The sequence below is a fragment of the Montipora capricornis genome, chromosome 12, assembly GCF_036669925.1.
Source record: "Montipora capricornis isolate CH-2021 chromosome 12, ASM3666992v2, whole genome shotgun sequence".
Classification (NCBI taxonomy): Eukaryota; Metazoa; Cnidaria; class Anthozoa; order Scleractinia; family Acroporidae; genus Montipora; species Montipora capricornis.
Window position 1 is genome coordinate 11,980,757 of NC_090894.1, and position 12,500 is coordinate 11,993,256.

The window sequence follows — 12,500 nt, forward strand, 5'->3', positions numbered from 1 at the left end:
ATCGAACATGTAAACCTCAAACTAACCTGTTTCGTTGTTCAAGGATAAAGGGCTTTAGAGGATAAGCACAACATCACAGAAGCAGGAGTCAATCTTTGAAAATAACTTCAAAAACGATGCGAAATGTGCAAGGTTTAATTGGTGCTTGACTTATAATTTCTCACATGGCAAACGAAACAAAACTCATAAACCAAACAATACAAAGTTTGCAAAAGCATTTAAATCATCCAGGTTTGTATAAAGAATAAAAAAAACAATCATTACCAACCAGCATTTCCAGGCAACACGAGTGACGATCATGCTTACACGCAAACACGAGGTATTGCGCCAGGTTACTAAGCCGTTGAAGGATCGCGTTTTATTTGAAGAAACAAGAATGTTTTTTAGATCTTTCCGCCTTTGGAAAACGAAAAATTTAATTTCCGGTGTTTATTTCATATTTGTGCTTGTGAGTATCTTCAACATTTAAAGTAAAACAAATTCTTTTTCATTTCAACTGGAATTGCTTAATTACATTCATTTTGAAGTCTTTTGTCCACTGCGTTCGTTATGCCGAAAGACCACATTATGATGTTAATTTTGAATAAATTATTTAGCTGGAACTTGGCTCGAAATCTTTGACCCATGTATAAGTCGAGGGCGATTTTTGGAGCTTCTTTTGAGACCATAAAAGGTCGACTTATACACGGGTAAATACGGTACATGTAAAACCTGCAATCTCAGTTTGTACTGGTTCTTTATTCTCCTCAGAGGGTTTTTCTCCGGGTTCTTTAGTTTTCCTACCTCGCCAAAGTCAGCATGATCATTATTGTGTTTCACCTAATGACATCTGTGAACTTTAAAAAAGAAGATGACTTCACTCAATCTGGACTTTTTGTATACACTGTCAGTCTTAATCTATTATATACTTGTCTCCTTTTGGTTGCAGTGGATTGATACAACCAAAAGCTGTTAGTGTTATTGGTAGGTGTGGATAACTAGTAGTAGCTATTGCTAAGTGCCAACAAGACAGTCAGTGGTGATAATACATAGTTTGCTGATTTGTATCAGTTTTTGGAACCTAGTAGTAGTTGTATCTTTTGCTTCAAAGTACTACAACTCAATTTATCTATGTTTACTTAACAGTAACAATATAAAAATTAATGTAAGTAAAACCCTTGGACACTTCAACAAAAATGTAAATAATGTTAACGTGCTTTGCAATTATGTTGAAAGTACAGCTGCAATTTTAAACGGCTGTAATTTTCTCAGGAAAATACTGTAACAATAAGAATTAACCCATTGACTCTTGGGGGTTCCCCATTGACAAGTAAAATCGTCTGGCGTTAGACAGAGTAAAATCATCTGGCGTTAGACAGAGTAAAATACTAACAACTCAATGGTCTCAAAACGAAAAGCAAACTGCTCTACACTACAGTGGCACTCGGGCTGAAAATAGTGACAAGAACACATACGCTGGTTCAGTCTTGAGTTCGTTCACTCAATATACATGTAGAACATGCTGGTTGGAAAATAAATATTTAAGAACACTCAAAGCAAGTGCACACAACACAATGGTCAGAGTTGTTTTTGAATGGGGAAGAAAGAGATGTTGAGAAGATGCACTACCAGTGGAATAATCAATATTAATTTTTTTAAAGGCAATTACTTTTTAAATTAAGACTACTGTGACAGTCATGTGTTTGTCAGAAACTTGTGTGTTAATACTCAGAAAACAGAAATGATAAGCCAAGATAGTGGGCCTAACAAAATCATGCTCACAGAGCTTTTAATCTTGGCCTTAAAATTAATATTCAATTTCTGTGTGCATTTGTACAAGTTACTGGATAGACTCTTATTTTTTGAATTACTTAATCTATAGGAAATGGAGTTGTCATCCACATACCCCAGTTCTTTGACGAGCTACAAGCTCTTGAAGCTAAAGGTAATTAAGTGCCAGGGCCTTGAAATTGTTTGAGCATAACGTTGGGCCAAAGTTAAGATATTGCGGGACATTCATGTACATGTTGGTCAAGTTTGGTCAGATGTTGTGACCGACAGTTATTTGCAGCTACAAGTGTTGTCTTACGTGTACCAAGTGTCGGTAAGAATACTCTTCACGTTGAGATTAGTGCCTTTGATTTTTTAGTGTGATTTAACTGCAAACTTCATGTTTTTGGATAGTTTCAGTAGCATAGTGTTTCCTTTCCAAGTAATTCAATCTTTGTTTCACAAGTGACGTGGCATTAATTTTTCATTCCATCACCCCTGCATGTACAACCCGTACAAGGTCTCTCTGTTTTATTATTTTTTATTGAGAAAATTGAACCGGTTGTAGGCTTAAACTGACTCCATCTCGGCTAACTTCAAAAGGTTAGGTTATTTGTTGATAAACATGTACATGTACAGGTGTGACTTGGAATGAAATGTTCAAAACAGGCTTTTTACCAACCTGAAATTGTATTTATGTGTAGGTCAAATGATTGATGAAAACTTTTCACAGACTGCACAATACATTTACATAATTATACGGAAGCTGTACATGTAGTTATCCCAGTTTTACAATGAGGCAGGCTCAATTGTTTTTTGTCAAATACACACATCAAAGAACTTCATTTCCACTTTAGTTTCTTTAGTGGCACTATGACTAGTATCTGCCAATGGAGAGGGAATGAATAAATAAAAAAAAAGAAGAAAAATAAACCAAAAGCATTTACATCAATGCTACTAAATTATTCTACAACAACATTATAAAAGTAAACAATTAAATCCTATTTGCAGGAGTGAAAGATTGGCAGGGAAGACTTTTGGTGTCAGACAGAGCTCACATAGGTAAGACAACATTTTAACAATAATATCATGGGTGACAAATTACTCCTTAATTTAGGCGTGAAATTTCAGCATTAATTTATAATTTCACATGTGAAATTACAAAATTGCCATGATAACATCTCTTATATCTCGATCAGAGCCAAGATGGCGTCTAGATTTAAGACAGTGACCAGAAAATTTAAATATGTGAAAGAGCACAATTAACTGGGTGAGGGTTTAAATTGAGAAGTGGTGTGACGAAAATAGCCTTGAGAAAAACCTGGAGATGATTCTTCCTGAGCAGTTGGATAAAGTACTCGAGCGATTTTACAATAATTATGGTTGTGAGCGTAATTTGTCACCCACGACATTAAAAAGTAATCAAATGGTTTTCTCGTGAAATTAGGAAATAATTTCACTTGTGTTTTGTCAAAATTCTGATAATTTCACTCATCGCCATTTGATTACACATACTAATTATTGGGTGAGGTTGAGCAAAATATCGTGATTTGTCAGTGGCGAGTAGATCAATTATTTGCCGAAGCTGAAGGCTGAGGCAAATAATTGATCTGCAAGACACTGGCAAATTATGATACCGTAAAAACCCGCAGATACATGTAAGCTGCACCCTTTGGGAGAAAAAGTTTTTGAAAAAAATCAAAAGAAATCCAAAGTCAAGTCTTGAGAAGTCTTCTTTATCATCCTCTGTTCATTGAACATAAACTCACTATTAACATTGAAATGGAAAATACTTCAAAGTCTTACGCACAATTGTAGCACTTTAACATAATGAACGTTGTTTCTACCAACCTTGACATATGATTGATCTTTTTGTGGTGTTTGTTGACAGGAATTTCTTCATTCAACACAGTTTTTCCATAGATTTTTGCATTATAACAAGAACATGAGCCGAACATTCATAGCTTAGTAACCCAGCCTTCTCAAAGCTGGCCGGTCGACGGCTCAATGCGCCGCCTCCTCAGAAAGCTTGACTGTCCCCTTCCAGTCAGAAAATGTCGGACAACACATTTTTAGCTCGAACGTGAAGTCACTGGAGATATTATAAAAGCTTGAAAAAAGTTTGTTTCACGTACAAATTCGCGTCCGCAATATTTTTTGGCGTCGCGCACATGAAATGTTTATTTAACTAACATTCCAGTATTTATTGTCAGACTCCAAGCAAGTGTCAATTCCATATGTGAAATTTCATCACTTTAAATCCCCCAGATTGCACTAAATTGCATCTGTGAGTGTCTAAATTTAAAAAAATTCCCTAGGGGAGCATGCCCCCAGACCCCCCTAGAAGCTTGCGTCCTTTGGGCACTCGCTTGGCCCGGGGTGCCTATACCACCAAACCGTCTCCGCCTTCCTTATGACCTGCTCCCGAAAAATATTTTGAGAAGGCTGGTAACCAGGCATTAGATCAGACACGGAAATAGAAAACTGGAAACCGGAAGCAGCGTGATGTTTTAAGAGTTTACACAAAGCGATAAGGTGCATGAAACATTGCCCAGTGTAACCGGGTCTTCATTACTTTGTTCGTCAGTAGTTGACACAAGACTATTTGTTCGAGAAATTTGCTATCAAAGTACTAAACAGCGAAGAAACAGTGGGCCATCTACCACGCGAATACTCGAGAATAGCGTGGTATTAATTTTTCTTGCTCGTGGAGGATCGATTACTGTTGAAGTTACGGGCCGTCGTCATGTCAGTTAACGATTTTTGGAAAAAAGGTGCAGCTTGTCTTTGGGTTTTTATGGTATTTTGCGATAACTGAGTTCATTAATTATTGTTTTATCATTCAATGACTGAGTTTGTTTTCACAATTCCAAAAAATTAAATCACTTTCTGAAAGCTCAGGAAAGCGAGCTGCCATTTTCACACAAGAGCGTTCTTTCAATTATGCATGATTTAATTGCAGCAAAACACTTTTAAGTCGGCAGTTATTTGCAGGTCATGTGGTGGGCTCTTGGCCAATGAAAAGGAAGTGAAAAGTACATTGAATGATACTCTTTTAATTGCTTATTCACAAGAACATTTAAATGTTGTCATTTAAGTGAGTAGTTGTATGTTTTAAGTATTGCAATTGCTGAATTGTGTCATTGCAGTCTTTGATTTACATCAAGAATCCGATAAATTGAGAGAGGGTGGTAAAGGCGGGTAAGTTATTGTCATAAACAAATTTAAAGTCAAATAATATTGTTTTCTGTTAAAATTGTTTCTAAATCTGAGGTTAGTACCTTACCTTATAGGTTACCTACTTTATATGCTTCTCAATATATCACTGGCCGCCCTTGAAATTTAGTTTTATAAAGTTCTACGATGTGGGCTAATTAACTGATGATGATGATGGTGATTATTATTCTTATTATACAAGCAATAAAAATTATTGTCTATAGAACTTAGTTACATAAATAGCCCATTTCCGAGTTGCTGCATGCCTCAGTTTCAAAGCGAGTCCTGGTGCACAACCATTCAAATGGAAAAATGAGTTGCGTATTCTTATGCAAATCAAACTCATTTCCCTTACAACAGTTGAGTACCAAGACTCTGAAACTCGGAAATGGCCCATTTTACTCTGGTTGTTTGTAACACCTGCAGCATGAGCACTGTGATGTCATGTGAAGCCAGGAGTTATTATTATGGTTACTGGTAAAAATAAATGTTGATTTACATCGTACTTCTAACAAATGAATATAATTGTTATTTCTTGTTAGGTTGGGAACCACAAAAAAGGGTATTGGGCCGACCTATGCTTCAAAGGTATTACTTTTTAAATTCACTTACAAGGATCATTGTGGTCTTTCCCTGTTGTTTTTTTTTTTTTTTTTCACTAGTACAAGTACAGTCATGATTTGTATGTATAGATTTAAATAACTGCTGTGTTTCTTTTATTTTTCAGGCACAGAGGATTGGTCTTAGAATATGTGACCTGGTTGGAGATTTTAAGATTTTTGAGCAAAAGTGAGCAATTTGATGTGATGACTTGGAAGAGCCAAGTGTTTATTTTTGAATTCATTTTTTTTCTTGGTTCTTTTATTTTTGCCAGATTTCAAGGACTTGTATCACACTTCAAAAGACTGTAAGTTAGCATGAATTCCATACGTTTATTGCAAGCACCTTACTACAAAGTAAATTATAATTTTGCTTTTGACTTGAACTGGCTGTGTTTCTTAGCTAATGGCCTCATACATATTCTGGAGACCCTATATTGTGCCAAGCTGGTCACATTTTCTTGGGAGAATAGGTCAGACCTCATTCCTGGGAAGTCCGTCCCCTGCTCCTACTTTAATTAATTACACAGTTCACATGATATTGAAGCAGAACCTGGTCTCTTGGCATCAACTACTAGATACCACATGGATGCATAATTTCCCACCTTCCAGACTGAATCAATTAAAATTAATTATTCCCAAAGATTGAAAACTTAAAGGGGCATTGTCATGTGATGACATGGACAGTGTTTCTCACACACAGAATCATTGACCTTAGCCCTATAACCCTAACAGACTTTAAATATTTTGCTTTTTTGTTTTAATATAGACTGGAGAGATTCCAAAAAATATATAAAACTGAACAAAAATATCATGCCATTTCTGTTCACTGACAGCTAGCTGAATTCAGTGAAGTGTGACCGGAAACATTGTCAGCGGTGCAAGTGCTCAAATAGAAGTAATTTGTTCTCTGCGATATACCTAACATAAATTATTATCAAGATTAACATGAGAGAGCATTTATTTCCAAGACATGACTCTGAAGTTGAAAAACAATAAGCAGAGAAAAAATTCAACCATGTTATACTCACTGCTTGCAATTTTATAATTCGTGCAACAAATAAACACATCCAGTGCAGTTCCCCTCATCGAAATGCAGATTTTCTTAAAAATATTCAAATACACATTTTAGAGGGAAGTAAACGTTTATCCTCAAATGATGATGACTGGTGGTCTCAGACATTTAAGCAACTAGTAGCGAGAAATGAGCCCTGACGGTAGACTTTGATCCTTGTTTATAACAGTGAAAAATGGCTTACACTTCCTGATTACACCACAAGTCGAATTTCTCATGAATTCACGGTTTAAAAAGTTCCTCTTTATTGTAGATTCTGTAGTGGTACTTGGACTGCACTGCTTTGCTTTCTCGAGGAGATTGATTCACTATTTGTGCGTTAAATGTGTTTAAAATTCTGCATGTGACAGTGGCCTCCACGTTGTCTGCACCTCACCAAACTTGAAAAGTTCAGGCTGAATTTTTCAAGTTTCGATTAAAAAACCTGGTGTTTGCGCGTCCATGACAGTGCCCCTTTAAGGAATTTCAACACTGACTGACGCTGAGATTATATAATTTTTAAAAGTTATTGGACTGGACTTGACTTACTAAACTAAACTACAGCTGTACTTCTGTACAGTTCTTTAAAATTGTGTGCACTTGAAAGTGAGTCTAGGAATTCCTTCAGGGATCCATATTCATGTTTTATCAAAGTCGTCAGATGGGCAAGTACCTCTTATGTATGATATTTGACAAATTTTGGGTTGCTTGGGCAAAAATGCGGAAGTATAGAAAAAAGTTGATAAAATGACTTTTAACTTGAGATTCACGTTTTATTTTACACTCTCGTCAGAAATTACAAATGTTGACTTTGGCGTACAGGTATTATGTTGTTTGCACCGTGGGAACCCGATTTACAGTGGTCCATATCTGTCACGGCAAAACATACTTGAATGTACAGTAGCTTACAAAGTTACGATTCAATGACCCAAAGTTTCAACCCTCGTGTCTAGTGTCTTCCTTTTATATGCCACTTGGAAGATTTTGTTTTTTTCCTGTTCGTAAGCAGCAGGTTTTGTTCCACTTGTTCCTTTTTGCTGGAGGTGGTGAAACACCTTGTAACTAACGACACATTATCAGCTGACACCACGAGTCACCCTTTGTTCTTTGCTAAATGACTTGCTAACAGCCATGCCAGCGGTGAGATACATGAAAATTGAGCCTGCAATTGTTTCATGGAAAACACTGTTTGAGCAGAGATGGCGCCCAAACTTGAGATTTCATTGCTGAGGAAAAGATTAGTGCTTGTTTTTTTCTTATTTTCTGGAAGTTTCCATTGAGTGAAAAGCGATCAGAAGGAAAGTTCATTCTATGTTATATAACATTTGATGGCATACATGAAAAGACATCGAATTTGTATGAGAATATCTCGTCCAACAGACAACCTTTGGAGTTACATTGTATTATACTTGTCCGGACAGGTTTTTAGTTGTCTGGCAAGACTGGACGACTGCAAATGTGGATCCCTGTTCCTCAATGTCTACTTACTGTATTATGTAGTGACCCAAGTAAAATTATTATAATTTATTATAAAGACTGCTTAATTTCATGGAACTGTACCAAGAGTGTTTACATGTAGATTGGTTTGATCTCTGGATATTTCTTTCTATCAACAGGTATCCAGATCTCAGCACCAATATTCAAGATGAACTTGAAAAGTACAAGGTATGTATGTATGTACAGTATGTAATTTGTATAAATTATGGGCTAGTGTGCTGTAAGTGGCATGAGAGTTCAGGGGAATATACAAATGTATCAAGGGCATTTTGTCCTATTGTTTTAGCTATTGTCATCAGCTATTGTTTCAGTTCCTCAATTCCCTTTTGGAATCATTGTTGCCGTCAGCTTCTAAGGTACAATCATGTACATAAGTTTGTACTAGAGGAGGGTCTGGTGATACATGTATATTTCCCAGAGTGTACTAAGAACGGCAAGCCAACTGAGAAAGTTAATCAAAATCCAAACAGCCGGGCTTTGCTGTTCTTGTTACATTGTATTTTGTTACATCATGGTGTTCAGCTAGAAAGCTGTTTTGGAAAAAAAATCTGTTTTGTTTATAGATCTACGCAGAAAAAATTCGTCCCTTAGTTTGTGACACAGTGAGTTACATGCATAAAGCCCTGCAGAATGAGTCAGCAAAAATAATAGTGGAGGGTGCCAATGCACTGATGTTAGATATTGACTTTGGTGAGTGAATGAAAACTTCCTATGAGAGTTTTACAAAGCGTTGGCCATAAAATCACTCAAGTATTTCCGTTGATTTTTCAATGCGAAACACTGAGGGTACCTTGGAAATAAAAACTTAAGAGCTGTAAGTAACGCATATCATACGAGCAAGAGATGTGGGTAAATATTTTGAATTTCTTCATTATTATATTTCACTAAGTTTTGGTAAAAGATACATGGAACATTAATTTTAAAGTCACGAATCCAGTGCTTGGTTTTATCCCAACAGCAATTACAGCTGTACATGTCGCTGGGTATGCCATTCTTCCATGCTAAGGTTACTGCCTTCTATTCGTCTTTATGTGAGGGTCGACATTTACTTTGATATGGGTTAATTTTGAGTGAAGAAAAAGACAATTATAAATTTGCTGATTTGTTTCCATTTCGAGTAATTAATGAAAGTTCAGACCAAAGCTGACCTCTTTTCTGTGAATTTTTCTTTCTTTCTTTTTTTTCACAGGCACTTATCCTTATGTAACATCCTCTAGCTGTGCGGTTGGTGCAGTATGTACTGGCCTTGGCATTCCACCAACAGCAATCGGCGATGTGTATGGAGTCACTAAGGCCTATACAACACGTGTTGGTCATGGAGGCTTCCCAACAGAGCTTAAAGATGTAAGCTGTTTTTGTTATGTGGTAGCAGTGAGGAAGTTGAAGGATTTGTAGTAACTTGACATGTGGTCTTTATCATTGTGTCCTGTGAATTTACATCTTTGTGTGTTACTCCAAAATTAAGGAGTAATGTGTCACCCATGTTATTATGGGTGTTACTACATGTAGAGTGCTCGAAAATTTAATTGTTCTATATTATTATTATTATTATTATTATTATTATTATTATTATTATTATTATTACTATTATTGATACTTTTGTCTGTGTGTCTCTCCAGGACACCGGAGACAAGATGCAGAGAATAGGAAAGGAGTTTGGGGTGACAACTGGCAGGAAACGGCGTTGTGGCTGGCTTGACCTTGTGATGATCAAATATTCTCACATGATAAATAATTTTACAAGGTGAAAATTAGTCAACTTTGAGAAAGGTCTTGATATTTACGTAAAACAATGTATTTGAACCTTAACAAGATGTTTCGTCTTCCTCTTCATGCCTTGTATCTTCCATGGTTTAATCTCTAACCATTAAAAAAAATAAGATGGTAATGATGGAACATGATTGTTATTAATTAAGCCACTGGTCTGAGTTTCAGAGGCTGCGATTCGGGAAAATCCTAAGCTAATTGTGATTTTTGAGCTGGATTAATGATAGTAATTTCCTAGCTACGTGTAGCGGTTACAGCTAAAAAAAATCATTCTTAGAATATCTATCTTCGTAGAATATGAAGAATTCTGCAGGTTAAGGAGGGTGTTATCCACCAAGGCCGAAGGCCGAGGTGGATAACATCCTCCGAGATCTGCAGAATTCTTTATATTTTACGAAAGCGGAATTAAATAATTGCTTTATTATTCATTCAAATTATTTTCTTCGCTCAAACTTCTAAACCTACTCGCAGCCATGTTTCTGCTCAACAAAAATAACACAATCTCGTCCCCAGCTTTTTTCGGTCAACGGTTCAGTAATTTGCAGCGGGCTGCACTTTTGACTTCATTTTGACGTCATCGGTAATTATAGCAATTATTATTATTATTATTCATTCAAAATATTTCCCCGTTTCTGATTGGTTAAAACCACACGCATAATTCACCATAACCAGCGGCTGTTCACCAAATTTGGAAAGAAACTTCGTCATATTGAATCAATGACGTCAAAAGTGCAGCCCGCTGCAGATTATTGAACCGATGACGTCAAACTTAGCGTTATCACAAGTCTCTCGCGATTGTTCCGTCTTTTACACGTACAATGCGGGCGAACTATCCTGTAACTGGATGGGTACGAACGGTTTTAAAGGAAAAATAGAAAATGAGTTGTTCATTGTGGTATGCTCACGTTGTCATCAAAACCTAAAATTTGGTGATTTCGCGTTGTTATTTTGTTGAATTCGGCAAAGAAATGCACTGAAATGCGTGTCGCAAGTGCAGCACGGGCATTTTTCCTTATTTAACCAGTAATGTTTCTCTATTGTGTCATAACCCTAACCCTAAGCCTAAATATTGTTTTGTACCTAATTAGGCCTCAGGTTAGCACTTCCAAAGGAAAGGAAAGGAACTTTATTTAAGTGTCTAATCTTCTAGCGCCGTAGAGCACTAATCGGGGACACTGTAAATTGAAATTAACAAGTTAACGCAAATCAAATCAAATGTTGGTTTTTGAGGCGAGGGGAAACCGGAGTACCCGGAGAAAACCTCTCAGTGCAGAGTAGAGAACCAACAAACTCAACCCACATATGACGCCGAGTCTGGGAATCGAACCCGGGCCACATTGGTGGGAGGCGAGTGCTCTCACCACTACGCCATCCCTGCAAAGGGTTTGGGGTTAGTAGTTTGGGTTAACTGTTAGCACTTCTAAAAGGTTTGGGCTTTTTCAACAGTTACATTATAACCTTAGTCTTCATTTTATCCCTGGTCTGCAGTCTACATTTTACACTGAGTAACTCGAAAAACCAACTCGAAAACCCAACTGGAAATCCTAATTCGCTTGTGCTTGCGTCGCTACTAAAAACCAGGCTTAAACAACGATGACGCGGCGACGACAACGGCAAAGACAATATACCTTAGTCTGCGTTTTACCCCTGGTCTGCAGTCTACATTTTACACCGAGGAAGTTGAAAACCAACTTGAAAATCCAACTGCAAAATCCAACTGGAAATCCAACTCGAAATCCTAACTCGACACTTAGTCTGTCTCACCGCAAGTAGAAGTAGCTTATGCTAGTGAGAACGAACGTCGATGTACGCATAAAAATCAACCACGGCATCCACCATTTTGTTCAAGTGCTCAGACGCAGGGAATCTGGAACGAGTGCTCTAATTGGCCAGACGTACTAGTACATTTTCCTTATGCTGTTTCGTTTTCACACAACGCAAGCGAACACACAAGCATAAGCGCTGGCACAAAGACAAGGGTTTTCCCGGTGAAATAAGCACTCTTATGCTCGGCTGGCGTTTGTGCTTGCGTCGCTAGTGAAAACCAGGCTTAAAACTCCCTGTTATCCCATTGCGACCCCTTTTAATCTTGTCCTGTCTTGCTGTTCATGTATATCTTCAGTTTTGACGTACTTTTATGATGCTCAGTTTTAATTATAAAATGTTTTTGTTTTCTTCTCTTCCAATGGAACAAAAATAATGTATCTTCTTCGTTCACTAAATTGCTTACAAATTCTTGACGTAATACTATTTTAGAATGTTGATGTTGATGTTTCATTCACCAGCCTTGTAATAGCTAAACTTGATATCTTGGACACCTTTGAAGAGGTGAAGATTGGAATTTCATACAAGCACAAAGGAAAATCGCTGGAATCCTTCCCTGGTAATGTTAAATTACTTAGCATAAAGTTAGTTTGATGTTTCGCGAATCGATTCGCGAAAAGGAGACTTGTTAATTTGACGGCAGCGAGAAAGCTGGACCGAGGTCAAATTAAAAGGCGAGGGGGCTCCTCTCTAATCTGTCAGCCAAGACAGTAGCTCGAATGTTTAAATTTGTCTTTTCGCTGAAAATTTCATCTTGATATCCCTGATAATCTTTGAGAAGTGACTGACTAAAG

The 12,500-nt window shown here is 37.1% G+C and overlaps 1 protein-coding gene across 2 annotated transcripts in view; it reads left to right on the forward strand.

Annotated features, from left to right (window-relative positions):
* LOC138026077 (adenylosuccinate synthetase isozyme 1 C-like) overlaps positions 1-12,500 on the forward strand; it is a 21,787-nt gene that overhangs the window by 3,718 nt on the left and 5,569 nt on the right. For both annotated transcript variants that reach the window (XR_011127222.1, XM_068873268.1), the window contains exons 3-14: positions 929-963; positions 1,862-1,924; positions 2,761-2,811; positions 4,899-4,950; positions 5,508-5,553; positions 5,693-5,754; positions 5,840-5,872; positions 8,235-8,283; positions 8,679-8,805; positions 9,305-9,459; positions 9,735-9,859; positions 12,168-12,265. Coding sequence is in view for 1 of the 2 variants with exons in the window: in XM_068873268.1 (XP_068729369.1) it covers positions 929-963; positions 1,862-1,924; positions 2,761-2,811; positions 4,899-4,950; positions 5,508-5,553; positions 5,693-5,754; positions 5,840-5,872; positions 8,235-8,283; positions 8,679-8,805; positions 9,305-9,459; positions 9,735-9,859; positions 12,168-12,265 (896 nt within the window). In the remaining variant the exon portion in view is untranslated. The remainder of the gene's footprint in view (positions 1-928; positions 964-1,861; positions 1,925-2,760; positions 2,812-4,898; positions 4,951-5,507; positions 5,554-5,692; positions 5,755-5,839; positions 5,873-8,234; positions 8,284-8,678; positions 8,806-9,304; positions 9,460-9,734; positions 9,860-12,167; positions 12,266-12,500) is intronic.